The sequence below is a fragment of the Myxocyprinus asiaticus genome, chromosome 29, assembly GCF_019703515.2.
Source record: "Myxocyprinus asiaticus isolate MX2 ecotype Aquarium Trade chromosome 29, UBuf_Myxa_2, whole genome shotgun sequence".
NCBI lineage: Eukaryota > Metazoa > Chordata > Actinopteri > Cypriniformes > Catostomidae > Myxocyprinus > Myxocyprinus asiaticus.
The window spans coordinates 6516392-6531747 of record NC_059372.1 but is presented as its reverse complement, the minus strand read 5'-3'; the positions used below and the strand labels follow the sequence as shown (position 1 = coordinate 6531747).

General features: G+C 38.0%; 1 protein-coding gene across 1 annotated transcript in view; it reads right to left on the bottom strand.

Annotated features, from left to right (window-relative positions):
• The window catches only part of LOC127419644 (beta-catenin-like protein 1), an 82807-nt gene that overhangs the window by 52548 nt on the left and 14903 nt on the right, over positions 1 to 15356 (bottom strand). Inside the window, exons 6-8 of the mRNA XM_051661214.1 lie at positions 14265 to 14358; positions 7510 to 7601; positions 2871 to 2943 (exon numbers count right to left, since the gene is read on the bottom strand). Of these exons, the coding sequence (XP_051517174.1) occupies positions 2871 to 2943; positions 7510 to 7601; positions 14265 to 14358 (259 nt within the window). The remainder of the gene's footprint in view (positions 1 to 2870; positions 2944 to 7509; positions 7602 to 14264; positions 14359 to 15356) is intronic.

The window sequence follows — 15356 nt, the reverse complement described above, 5'->3', positions numbered from 1 at the left end:
TAGCGCATAAATCCAAAAAAAAAAAAAAAAAAAAGTCATGACAATTTACATCTGTCCTCACAACAAACAGCATAGTGGAAAGGAACACTTGGACTGATGAGGAGACTCGAGTTTTCCTCAATTTCTTTAAAGACAATGAAATTACCTTCAATCTTGATGGAAGTTTTTCAGACTTTTGATGGACTGCACATTCGCACGTCGGTAAATATTATGCCATCTTTTACCAAAACACCTGTGCCGGTATTAACAGTTTATCTTAATCCCGTGCAATTGACATGATGGTAAAAAACAAACAAACAGTGAATCTGCCCTGTAAGCCCATTATTTACAGTCGTTTAAGCTCTCCGAGTGTTGAAGTGGATGTTAGCCAATGGAAAGACACCAGACACCAGGCAGTTTTGGAGCAGTGGCTTCTTCTTTGCTGAGCAGCCTTTCAGGTTATGTCGATATGGGACTCGTTTTACTGTGGATATAGATACTTGTCTACCTGTTTCCTCCAGCATCTTCACAAGGTCCTTTGTTGTTGTTCTGGGATTGATTTGCACTTTTCGCACCAAACTACATTCATCTCTAGGAGACAGAATGTGTCTCCTTCCTGAGCGGTATGATGGCTGCGTGGTCCCATGGTGTTTATACATGCATACTATTGTTTGTACAGATAGTACCTTCAGGCATTTGGAAATTGCTCCCAAGGATGAACCAGACTTGTGGAGGTCTGATTTGGCTTGGCTGATTTCTTTTGATTTTCCCATGATGTCAAGCAAAGCACTGAGTTTGAAGGTAGGCCTTAAAATACATCCACAGGTACACCTCCAATTGACTCCAATTAGCCTATCAGAAGCTAACTGGCTAATTGCCTAAAAGGCTTGATATAATTTTCTGGAATTTTCCAAACTTCTGACTGGAATTGTGATATAGTCAATTAAAAGTGAAAAAATCTGTCTGTAAACAATTGTTGGAATAATTACTCATGTCATGCACAAAGTAGATGTCCTAAACGACTTGCCAAAACTAGAGTTTGCTAATATGAAATCTGTGGAGTGGTTAAAAAATGAGTTTTAATGACTTCAGCCTAAGTGTATGTAAACTTCTGACTTCAACTGTAAACATAGACAAGAGAAAAGTGAAATGGGAGTTTTTAGCTTAAATTAAATATATTATACCAAGTGTACAGAGACAGATAAAGTCATAAATGACAGAACTATATGGGGTCATATTATAGGCTACCAAAAGTTCTATAAAGACACAGAAATTTGTTCAAACAGTCCATGTATTGATGGCTTTTTTGTTGGACAAGGTGGACAAAGTTTTATGTAAATTTCAACATCTCTTTGAAAAAACGAGTGCAGATAAAGCTGGCTGTTGAGTATGGACTAATGCATGTTTGTCTCAAGCATTTCATGCTATCTAGTGTTTATTTACACATGTAAAAGAGAAGCGAGCGTGATTTCTTTTGGTTAGAAAAATTAGAAAAGTAGCCAACACACAAAACTGCATGATTTGAACAGAGTGAAGAGGAGTGTTGAAGTTTTTGTGTGTTGTTCGGACACCGCTGCCCCACGTTTCACATTTGTTTCGGAGGGACTCAAAATTACATAATGTGAACGTGCTGTCCATATTTTTAACTCAAGAGTGTCATATAGTATTACAGGCTCACTATAATGCCATCAGTTCTATTGTATTTTGCCAGGTATTCCAATCAACTTCTTCTAATCATCCCAGGCATACTTCTCCATTTTGACGTCAACTTCTGATGTTCCTTATAATTACAATTAGGCTATGTGAAATAAAATGCCCAGTTTCAATAAATTGTCTCAATATCTGGACATCTGGAACGCGAAAGGTACACAATTTGCGATATACACAAAATTCTGTATGGAAACGGCTAAAGAGCAAATATTCGCAAATATTTTTTTACGCATTTTCACTTTGTCTATAACAGAACAGCGCAAAAAGTGGATGGAAACTTGGTTAGTGTCGTAATTTTTTTAAAATTGATAGAAATAATTGTCACACAATAAATATTGAAATGGTTGATGTTTATTTTACTCTTTGTTTAGATGATCATAGTTTTAAACATGTATTAATTTGTATTTTTATAATGTATTTTCTTAGTTTAATATATATTTATTTAATTTTATTTTATTTTTCTCCTCAATTTGGAATGCCCAATTCCCAATGCGCTCTAAGTCCTCGTGGTGGCGTAGTGACACCTCAATCCGGGTGGCGGAGGATGAATCTCAGTTGCCTCCGCGTTTGAGACCGTCAATCCGCACATTTTATCACGTGGCTTGTTGAGCGTGTTACCGCAGAGACCTAGCACGTGTGGAGGCTTCACGCTATTCTCCGCGGTATCCACGCACAACTCACCACGCGCCCCACCGAGAGCGAACCACATTATAGCGACCACAAGGAGGTTATCCCATGTGTCTCTACCCTCCCTAGCAACCGGGCCAATTTGGTTGCTTAGGAGACCTGGCTGGAGTCACTCCAGGTGTGGCAGTCAGCGTCTTTGCTCGCCGAGCTACCCAGGCCCCTTTCTTAGTTTAATATTGAAAGTCTGGGTGTGGGACTAAAACAATAAAATCTACACATAAAAGGCATTTGAAAAAGTACCATAAAGAAATGATGAAGGCTTGGTAAAAAGTTTCAAAGTCAGTTTTAATGTGACCATCATATAAGATAACTATAATTATTATTATAAACTGAAATTATAAACCAATACTGTCTTGTCTGTTTTTTCCTGCATTCACTCTTAATCTCCAATTTAGATTCTTAAACCAGGCAACAAAACATTTTGACATACAGAAGGAAAGCTGGAGAACTCAAAGCAGTTCGTCTTTCTTTTAAAAATGTCTTTTTAAACTTACTGTCGTTGTTTTGCAGAAGAATGGCGAGGATTTCACTGCAGTACAGCTTATTGGCATCAAAAGGCATCTTGGACTGTTTGGGAGATAAACAACCATGCATTTTCAATTGGTTTGGCAGCAGAGTCCCATTCAGTCTGTTTCTATTGTCAGAGTAACTCAAACTGCAGCAGCAGTTTTAAATCTGAAGGGATTTTACCTTACGTGGATAAAAACTGTGAATTCTGGTGTGATCCCTACAGCGCTTACGAAAATCTCAAATCCAGCTCATACATTTTTCGAATTAAATCCATTATAAGGTACAGCCAACTTCACTTTGACTTGAGTTCCTGAAATTATGTTAAGGGTGAAGAGTTTTATTTTTTGGATGTTAAAATGCTTTCTCCTTCCACAGTTTAATACGCCAAGACAAGTATAAGGGTCACACTTTATATAAGGTGGCCTTAACTACTATGTACTAACATTAAATACATACAAGACTATGTATTTACTGTGTAACTATTCCCACATTTGCTGCTACTGAGGTTGAGGTATGGATAGGTTTTGGGGTAAGGGTGGGTTAGGGATCAAGTAAACAGTGTAACTACAAATGTAATTACAATGCAACAACATGTACATAATAAGTACATTGTATCAAATGTTTAAGTACACAGTGGTTAAGGCCACCTGATAAAAAACGGGTCCGTATAAATAAGCCATTCGTAGGATGATTTCCTGTGGCTCTTTCAAAACAGCCCGACATGCCAACTTATGGTACAAAGTGTTTGTGGAAACCTGTTCGGAAACAATTATAATTCCAACATAATTCAGATATACTGATATACTTTTACTCTATGTTCTTTACAGTCGGTTGTTTATTAAAAACAACAAAAAAGAAACATTTCATTCTAATCACACATAGATGCGCTAAAGAAATCATGCACATCCTCTATCATTATATGCGCTTACTGGCTGATACCGCTAGTCTTAAAGAGACAGTACCGATTAAGCACGTGTTCTACATATCAATGTAATTACTTACAGTATATAATAGTACAAATAATGCATGTAAACAATAAATGCGTAACTAAAATATGCAACTATTAAAAATTGATGGAACAGACTGAATTTCAAAATTATTCAAAAGCTTAAATGTGACCAATTTGATGAAAAACTAATTTTAAAATGTCATTTGTAAAATTGTACCTAGAAGCGTTGCCTAGAAGGTTTCTTTATACTTGAGCATTAGCTGAGAGTGAATTTATTTTACATGCAAGCAAAATGGACATTGTAACAAATGTACCCATATGATTCGATATAAAATCGAAATCTAATCGAGAGCTTGTGAATCGGGAAATCTGTATCAATACCCAGCCCTGCTAATGAGTGAATAATGTGTAGTTGTGATGCAGTGTTGGGAAAGCTACTCTTAAACTGTAGCTTCACCAAGTGTTACGATCCAGTGTTAATGTGGTTTGCGTTTGTTTTTTGTTTTTTACTCTTCTAATGCGTGTTCTCTTGTTCTGCTGTGCGATTCTCAGGAACGGATTGCTGACTCCTGATTGAATAATTGAACGGCTTATTGAACAGCTCCGCCTCTCAGCGGCGGTTGGATGGCTAATTGATGTGGCGGGCATAAAATACCCATATCTGGGGGGGCTTGGTAAAGACGCTGGCTACCACCCCTGGAGTTCGCTAGTTCGAATCCCAGGGCGTGCTGAGTGATTCCAGCCGGGTCTCCTAAGCACCCAAATTGGCCCGGTTGCTAGGGATGGTAGAGTCACACGGGGTAACCTCCTCGTGGTCGCTATAATGTGGTTCTCGCTCTCGGCGGGGCGCGTGGTGAATTGAGTGTGGATGGCGCAGTGGATAGCGCGAAGCCTCCACACACGTTATGTCTCCGTGGCAACGCGCTCAACAAGCTATGTGATAAGTTGCGTGGGTTGACGGTCTCAGACGTGGAGGCAGCTGAGATTCGTCCTCCGCCACCCGGACTGAGGCGAGTCACTACGCCACCACGACGACTTAGAGCGCATTGGGAATTGGGCATTCCAAAAAAAAAAAAAAAAAAAGGAGCCATTGTGTGTGACTTTGGGCTGGTCACTTCTCTCTTCGCTTCCAGATCAATCATCAGATCAACAGTGCCACGACAAGAGATCGAGAGAGATCTATACCGTTTTCAATCATGTTTAACTTGTCTCTTTATTAGTTTAATGCAGCTAGGTATGTAGGGGTAACCTGCCCATTTTCTTTTGAGAACTGTTTCGTGTAGACAGGTTAAGTTGAATGTAATTTTCTTTTTATTTGATAGGTTATTTATTTTACCTTATTTTTCTAGGCGGGTATTTGTTTATTGTTTTGGGCCTGTGGTTGCTCTGAAGCCAAAAGAAAACCTGCTGCTCTTAATTCTAAAGAATTGCTCCAATAAAAATACCTCGTCTGTCGCATTTCTTGGTCTGGCGGTTGAGTTGGAATTATTTCCTTTTTTTATTACTCCCTCACCCCCTAGATGGGGGACGTAATACCAAGCTACTCAAAACTGAAAGTAGTTAAATACAGCCTAAGCTACTATTTTAAAAGTTAGCTAGACTATAAGCTACTAAAAGTATCTAACGACATAAAACTATTTAAATAAGAAAACATGTTTAAACATAATCAGATTTAGTTCTGACTGCAGAATTAAATATCATCTGATATACATTTAATAATGCTCAAAAGGATTTTTGCTGCTTGCTCAATTAACTTAAAGTTAACTAAAGCAACACAATTCTAGAACATTATGTCACAACTTGATTACATTGCGTTCTTTCCATTTAAATTTGTAAAATGAAAGTTTACTTAATACATCTGAGCTAGGACTACATGAATATTTTTTGTGGTGTTAATGTAGCATTGCTGAAACTATGCAGGGGGATACTTGTTAGTGTTTTGTTATGTTGAGATTTAGAAGAGTTGCTGTTATGTTGGAGTTTTTGGGGGTTACCATTATGCTGAAGAGTGGAGCTTGAGCTAATGATGAGGACAGGTAGTTGTCGCACATGAAATTGACTGCTAGCTGGAGTCACTCAGCACGCCCTGGATTCGAACTCGCGACTCCAGGGGTGGTAGTCAGCGTCAATACTCGCTGAGCTACCCAGGTACCCCTCGGTCAGCGCCTCTTCTATGAGCTGCACAAATGTCCCGATCTAAGGGGGAGAGATTGAAACTGCACCCAGCTGATGCACACTGTCGCAGGGACACTCGTCCCTTGAGCGCACACAGCTATAATGCAGCTAGATTATAACGTGATGGCTCGCGACTTATTTAAGCAATATCACACGAGCAAGAGTGTGATATGGCCCTAAATCAGCACTGCTGTGATTCGGCCGCAGGCCGAGTGCTGTGAGTAATGCCGTGGGTAATTTAATACAACATTTTAAGTCTAGGCACAAGCTGAATAGTCGGTTAAGAGCTAATGATTAATCGTTGCAATAATCGCCGAATAGTCGAATAATCGTTCTAAGACTCAAATGCCAGTGTAAAGAGATGAGATTTCAGACATGACTTAAAAGTCTTCAAAGATCACAAGGTGCGTTCCATTCCTACAGACTGGGCCATGTCACGAACTGTTTATCCGGCAAAAAACACACGTCATAATAAAAGCACGATTCATAATAAAAGCTAGATGTCTGAACAGGAAGAAATTGTGACAGAAATATATTACTGTATAGTAAAATATAATATTCACTGTAATAATAATACAAATAATAATAATTAAGCAATATATCACAAGCAAGACTGCTGTTAAATACATGTTTGGCAAAAAAAATCAAATGACAAGTTCTATTTTCACTTGTTAAATGTTTTAAGAATTAAGATACCTTTTTGATGATAAAATTAAATTTAACTTTAAAAAACTGAGTTTTGGAAAATAATCATAATTATTAAAATAATTATTAAATGATTTAAAATAACTAAACTGGTGTGTTCAATAGTACATTATCATATAAGCATATTTTTCTGTGGTATCGAAAACCGTGAAATGTCATTGGTATCGGTATTGACTACTGAACTTTTGGTACCGTGACAAAACTATTCTGTAGTGCTTCCGAACAGCATGTAATTTAGCATGCTAACATTCACTTTCACTAGTTAGTACATAAACAAATAAAAGAGATTTATTTGAGTTACATTGACACGTCTAATTTTGTTGGGTTTACCCAATTCAACTAGGTTCTTTCTACACAAAGTGAACCCCTGTCTACGACTGAATCAGTATAGGATGACATTACATTGAACTTATACATTTATACAGAAAATAAACTAAATACAACTAGAAAACACCCTACTTTATATAACGGAGTCAAAATACAGTGATAACTATATACTGTATTTTGCTTTTAAAAAAGAAAACCGCAATTTCTGGCAAAAGTTAATCATTTGTGAGAACTAGTTCATTTTCATGAAGTTCCCAACTTTAAATATCTTTTTCCATTGCTGCGTTCGCAATATAATGTGACAAATGTAGCGCTACAATTTCTTCATGTTGGAAAATTTAGATCGTTACTGGAAAAGCTGAACTATACGCTTCTGAAAAATGAAGTTAGTAACATCACTACTTTTAGTTAGTTACTCTCCATCAATGTTGTGAGGTTGCTTGAGCAGGTGTGATGGATCGTCTTACCTTGATTCTCTTCAGCAGCCACTGCATCAAACCCTGCTGAGCAGCTTCTGTACACAGACCAGGCCGAAACTCTGCCATGTTCTCAATCACCGCTGACAGAGAGAAAGAAAGAGTGAACTCCAAGCTTGTCATACACACACACAAACAATTTTGTGAATTGCATGTTGTGACCTAGTTTTTTCGATGTCTGCTTCACCCAGTTGCCATAATAACTTAAGCACACTGCAGTGGAAGGAGAACACATCCATACTACGGCTGGTTGATATAATAAATATTGCCAAGAGATTACTGACTGACAGATATATCGGCCAGGCCGATTAATCGCCCGATAATTGGCCGTTTTGCGATTAAACCAATTGCTTGGATAAACAGAGGTGTTAACTTTCCCTTAATTTCTTTTTAAATTTGCAGTAAAAAATGTAGCATAAAAAGGTATCGGCAGATGTTGTTCTAAATAATCGGATATCATATCGGCACACCAGTTCTGTATTGATGCATCATTAATATTGACAATATATTCACAATTAGGGAAGGGTAAAAAAATATATCTTCATTTCATCATTCAATCTTCATTTGAACGATCTCGATATCGGTTCTTAAATCCTAAAATCAATCTTTTACTAAATGCGCAACACTCTAAAATGCGAGTACATCAACCATTTTCACACTATGTGACTAAAATGTCTGTGATTCGCCACTGGCTGGTAAATGTTCAGATTTCACTCACCAGTTATCGAGTAGTATTGTAGTGAAGAAGTTCAGCAGCGAGATCTTTCACTGCATGTTGAGAATAAAAATTTGGTTTGACTCATTTTGCGTAATTTGCGTCCAAAGACGAGATCCACTCAATTAATTTGTCATTGATTTATGTCTCTTTTAATACCCTTTCTGTTCTTTACAGTCAATTGATAAAAAAATAAATAAAAAAAAGACATTTCATTCTAATAACGAACAGAATCGATGAGGTAAAGCCATTCAAGTCCTCCCTTCTTAATATACGCTCATTTACAGACGCTCTTTACAAACCTTCTGGTTTTCTTAAAGAGACAGTACTGATTTTTAGCATGTGTTCTACAAATCAATGTAAATACAATAAACATGAAACAAAACACAATATATGCAATATACACTGCCTGGCCCAAAAAAAAAAAAAAAAACATCGCATACTCTAATATTTCGTTGGACTGCCTTTAGCTTTGATTACGACGCGCATTCGTTTTGGCATTGTTTCGACAACCTTATGCAACATCACAACATTTATTTCCATCCAGAGTTGCATTCATTTTTGTCCAAGATCTTGTATTGATAACGGGAGAGTTGAAATCATTCAATGAGGTTAAGGTCATGACTCTGTGGTGGCCAAATGATTCCTCATGCTCCCTGAACCACTCTTTCACAATCTGAGCCCGATGAATCTGGCATTGTCATCCTGGAATATGCCCGTGCCGTCAGGGAAGAAAAAATCCATTGATGGGATAACCTGGTCATTCAGTACATTCAGGTAGTCAGCTGACTTCCGCATAACGTTGCTGAGCCTAGACCTGACCAATGGAAGCAACCCCAGATCATAGCACCGCCTCCAGAGGCTTGTACAGTGGGCACTATGCATGACGGGTGCATCATGCACTTCCCTTCTTACCCTGACATGCCCATCGCTTTGGAATAGGATAAATCTGGACTCATCAGACCACATGCCCTTTTTCCATTGCTCCACAGTCCAATCTTTATGCTCCCTAGCAAACTGAAGTAGTTTTTTCTGATTAGCTTCACTAACAAGTGGCTTTCTTGTGGCCACACAGCTGTTTAGTCCCAATCCTGTAAGTTCTCGTTGCATTGTGCATGTGGAAATGCTCTTACTTTCAATATTAAATCACAGCCGTGAGTTCTACTGTCGATTTTTTTAAGATGTGACTTCAAGTGTTTTAGTGATCTCCGATCACGATCATTCAAGATTTTTTTCTGACCACATTTCTTTCGTGAAGCTGACGGTTCACCACTATCCTTCCAGGTTTTAATAATGTGTTGGACAGTTCTTAACCCAATTCCAGTGATTTCAGAAATCTCCTTAGTTGTCTTCTTTACTTGATGCAGGCCAATAATTTACCCTTTCTGAAACACAGTAACATCTTTTCCGCGACCATGGGATACGTCTTCCAACATGGTTGTTTAATAAATGAGAAGCTACACACTGCATCATTTAGAGTTAAATGACTTGTTGCCAGCTGAAACATATTAATCACTGCAATAATGATCCAATCATAGGCTCTTAAATATCTGCTTATTTAAATCAGAATGGCTACTTTTTTTTTTTTGGCCAGGCATTATATCATATTTATTGGTGGAATATATGGATTTGTACATTTTTAAAAAGCTAAAATGTGACCAAAATGATGAAAAAAAAATTAAAAAAATCGAACTTTATATTTGATAATATACCTAGTTAGATGGTCCCCTGTATAATTAACAACATTAACTGGGAGAGAATTTCTTTCACGTCAGAAAAATGGGCATTATAACTGAAATATACCCATATGAATCAATATCGAATTGAACCGACTCAAAATCGATCGAGAGCTTGTGAATCAGAATCAGTCGGGAAATCTGTATCAATACTCAGTGCTATTCACAACAATTTTGTGACATACAACTAAGCGAAACCACAAATATTACAATTATTTGAGTGCACGTTCCTAAAGAAAGTTCAGAAAGATTTCACGATCATAGTGAAATTAATCTGATCCACATTTTTAAAACTTCATACAGCATTTCAAAAAAATAGCAAGTTGCGATGTAATGGCCAAAGACTCGTGAGAGTTCGACGCAGACCAACAGCTTTTGTCTTTGCTTCATTTAAAGATATGTTGCTAATAACCAGCAAAATGTTTAATTTTTTTCTCAGGGTCAGTAAAAATTATATCAAGGCAAGTAAAAATGGAAAAAAAAAATTATAGAAAACGTGGCAAAAAAAATCCTTGCGGTTGAGCGTGGGAGACAAAAGAAAGAAAAAGAAAGACATAGGAAGAGGATGACTTTATACGACACGACACAGGGGAGACGGAGACTCATCTGTATTAGAAACGACTCTGAAGAGACCTGATAACTCAATCACGGGCAAAACATCACAGTGGACGAGAGAGAGAGAAAGAGGAAGACAGGGAGGAAATGTGGCATTTAAATCCATTTATTCAGAGCACAGTATTTATCTCTCCCTGCAGACGAGCAGCATCTTTCCAGAACTGAACCTGTAAACACGAGCTAATCACTGTTCGAATAGAATTAGAATTGGAATGAAGTCTGGTGCACATTGCAGCTCAATCTGTCAAAGAACTGCAAACTTCGATTGAAAGAGACCGTCAGACCGACATGTAAAGGAGTTTTCCGGACTCTATACAAGTTAAGCTCAATCGATAACATTTGTGGCATAATATTGAATGCCAAAAAAAAAACAAAAAAAAAATAGATTTTGACTCGTCTCTCCTTTTCCTTAAAAAAAGAAAAAAATCTGGGTTCCAGCACTTACAATAGAAGTGAATGGGGCCAATCTGTAAACGTTAAAATACTCACCGTTTCAGAAGTTTAGCCACAAGACGTAAACAATATGCTTGTTAGCAGCAATGCACAGCTCGAATCACATCAAGTTCGCCGATGACACGACCGTGGTGGGTCTCATCAGCAAGAACGACGAGTAAGCATACAGAGAGGAGGTGCGGAGGCTGACGGACTGGTGCATAGCCAACAACCTGTCTCTGAACTTAGACAAAACAAAAGAGATGGTTGTTGACTTCAGGAGAACACGGAGTGACCACTCTCCGCTGAACATCAACGGCTCCTCTATGGAGATCGTCAAGAGCACCAAATTCCTTGGTGTTCACCTGGCGGAGACACTCACCTGGTCCCTCAACACCAGCTCCATAACCAAGAAAGCCCAGCAATGTCTCTACTTTTTGCGAAGACTGAGAAAAGCCCATCTACCAGCGCCCATCCTCACCACATTCTACAGAGGGACTATCAAGAGCATCCTGAGCAGCTGCATCACTGCCTGGTTTGGAAATTGCACCGTTTCGAATCGCTAGACCCTGCAGAGGATAGTGAGGACAGCTGAGAAGATCATCGGGGGTCTCTCTTCCATCATGGACATTTCCACCACACGCTGCATCCGCAAATCCACCAGCACTGTGGATGACCCCACGCACCCCTCACACAAACTCTTCACCCTCCTTGCATCTGGCAAAAGGTGGGTGAAGCATTCGAGCCCTCACGGCCAGACTGTGTAACAGTTTCTTCCCCCAAGCCATCAGACTTCTCAATACTCAGAGACTGGACTGACACACATACACAACTGAACACCATCCAACTCCCACTGCAATTTGCACATTTAGCAATTATTGTACCGTCTTGCACTGTTTGCATACATGCACTTTACGTAGTAATGTGTAGGTCTAATTTAGTTCTGTACAGTCTTACGTAGTTCTGTGTTTGTTTTTATGTTGTTTTATGTAGCACCATGGTCCTGGAGGAACGTTGTTTCGTTTCACAGTGTACTGTACTAGCTGTATATGGTTGAAATGACAATAAAAGCCACTTGACATGATTTTAGTGTGATAAAATCACTTACTAACCTTTTCTGTATAAAGATATAGCCAATTTTACAAATTCATTGCCATGACAATGTAATGTCAACTCAGGCTGTCAGCTGGGCAGAGAAATTAAGTTTGAATTTTTACCTTAAATATTTTCAAAATTCGAATAATATTCGAATTTTAAAGTCAGCTGATTTTTAAGTTGTTTCCTTAGTCTACAAGAGGGCGCATTAAATACATAAACCATACAGCACCATTATATTATTGCAAAGAACATTCCTATCCTGGCTGTAAAAACAAAAACAAAAAAGAAGAGCATTCCCCTTTCAACTAATGTGCATTAAATAAATAAAAAGTTTTAGTCTGTACATATTTTCAAATGATAAGTCAAAAGAAAAATGAGGGGGGTAAACGCTTCAATATGCAGTAGACATGGTGTTACATTTACCGATGCCACAGTATACTACCTCCGACTCAAGCTTCATAATAACAGCGAAATACCACATTGTTTTTTATTCAGTACAGTTGTATGTAGAGTAGCAATATTCTCAGATATCTGTGGTATTCGGCTGAACTCGGTGGTGAAGCGGCTCAGACTATGAGCCCAGGCCAGGGGCTGTTCAAACAGACAGAACAAAACAGACTGGAACCAAACACGAGGATCTTGAGACACACATATCCAAGTTGAACATCTTTCCTGACAAAGCATTTAAACAACTCATTGCTTAATCTGAGAAACACTTATAAGAGAGCAAGAAGCAACGGCCAAAGACCTCCACCAACTGTAAGGGGCTGTTCACACCGAACGCTTTTGCAATCATCCATTTGTTTTCTATGTAAACGTGCTAGACAAACCTCTTTGTTTCACTTTGTTTTTGTTTATTCAGCGTCTCATGCAGCAGCGCTGTTTTTTTTAGGTGCTGTGTCTAATGAAAGAAATTTAAAAAGACACCTGCTTTCTGTTGAACTGTTTTTGTTGCGCTGTGTCTAGCCATTTTTAATTTTCTCCCCTTTTCTCCCCAATTTGGAATGCCCAATTCCCTCTAAGTCCTCGTGGTGGCATAGTGACTCGCCTCAATCCAGGTGGCGGAGGACGAATCTCAGTTGCCTCTACGTCTGAGACCGTCAATCCACGCATCTTATCACGTGGCTTGTTGAGCGCGTTAACGTAGAGGCTTCGCACTATTCTCTGCGGCATCCGTGCCAAACTCACCATGCGCCCCACCAAGAGCGAACCACATTATAGCGACCACGAGGAGGTTACCCCATGTGACTCTACCCTCCCTGTATTGAACCTGGAATGTTCCTTTAACTTTTACCCCATTTGTCGCTGACCTTTCGAGATGCAGCCAACGATTACACGAGATCTATGCAAACTTTGTTAAATCCAATGACTAGTTTAATGGGAACTTTTTTTTAATAACTGCAACTGTTTCCCAGCAGACTGATGCAAATCTGTGAACCCTGACTCCGGAAGTTGCTTAAAGCCAACCAATCAGATTTAATAAAATATTTGGGGTCCAATACAAGTTAAGCTCAATCGACAGTATTTGTGGCATAATGTTGATTGCCACAAAAATATATTCACTCGTCCCTCCTTTAAAAAGAAAAAGCTACATTTGAGGTTACACTGATGCACTTACAATGGAAGTGAAAGGGGCCAATTTTTGGAGGGTTTAAATGTAGAAATGTGAAGCTTATAATTTTATAAAAGCACCTACATTTATTCTTCTGTTAAAACTCATGTATTATTTGAGTTGTAAAGTTGTTTCAGTTGTCATTTTTGCAAGATTACAGGTTTATGGTGTTTGTCGTCATGGCAACAAAGTTGTAAAATTGGCTATAGCTTTACACAGAAAGGATTAGTAATCAATTTTATGACACTAAAATCATGTTAACATGCATTTTGTTTACGTCTTGTTGCTATACTTTGGAAACAGTATTTTAACGTTTACAAATTGGCCCCATTCACTTCCCTTGTAGGTGCCTCACTGTAACCCAGATTTCTTTTAAAGGAAGTCGAAATAATTTTTTGTGTTTAATCAACATTATGCCATAAATGCTTTCGACTGAGCTTAACTTGTATTGAACCTGGAATATTTCAATAAGCTTGTGATTTTAGCCAGTTCTTGCCACTTTGGTATTTTTTAGACTTTTGAAAGTTTTATGTCTTACCTAAAGTGTTGTAAACTCCATCTGCCTCCTCCTTCACCGTTTCATCTAAACGTTCAATGTTCTGCACCATGAGAGCGACGACCTGACCCTCCAACTAAAAAACAAACAAACAATCAAACAAAATTAAAACACAAAAAGTAGCTAAAAGTAAACACCATGTGTTGAAATAGTGATGTCCAATTTGTGAGCAAATCATTTTCAACAATTCAGTCAAACCGATTTGTAAACGTTTGTAAATTATTAAACTGTAAAAATTATTTAGGAGACATGTTGGAATTAGGGCTGGGAAAAAAAAATCGATTTTCCGATTAATCATGATCTTTATTTGAACGATCCTGATATCGATTCTTAAAATCTCAAGATTAATCATTTACTTCTACTTTAAAGGTGCACTCAGTAACTTTTGTCTTTGTGTCATGTTGGACTTACACTGACACCTAGAGGCTTGGATGCAGCATCATTTGAAATCAATCGTTTTTCAGTTTCAGATGTCATAGTAGAAATGTAGTATTCACAGTCAGCCATGATTACTTTAATCAGTGAGTGAAAGTGTCAAATAACAGGACGGTTACTGAGATTAAGCGGGTAGTAGTCGACTGGTCATGTGATTGTAAAATGGCAGCCCCCATGTGTGGACCCTCTCCATGCTGAATAAAACAGCTTTTATAAGGTTACTGCATATATTGCTAAATTAAAATTCATGTCTTTAGGAGTTAAACTTTTTTAATGAGGAAAAAAATAACTGAGTGCACCTTTAAGAACTTCAGTTTTGGTTGTGTTGATTTTTATCTTTTAAATAAATAGCAAGTGAACTGCAAGTTTGGGCCTGTAAATTGTATCATTTTCGCAATGTACCAAGTTAGAAGGTCCCCTGTATAATTTACAGCATTAGCTGAGAGAGAATTTCTTTCATAAATAAACAAAATTAACATGATAACAAAAATATATCAAAATGAATCTGAATCGAATCAAATGAAGAGCTTTGAAATCAGAATCTAATCAAAACTTCATAAACACAACATCTGACATATTTAATCAATAACAGTAAAAAAACAACAGTATTAACTAATTATGAAGTTAATAAACTATTTA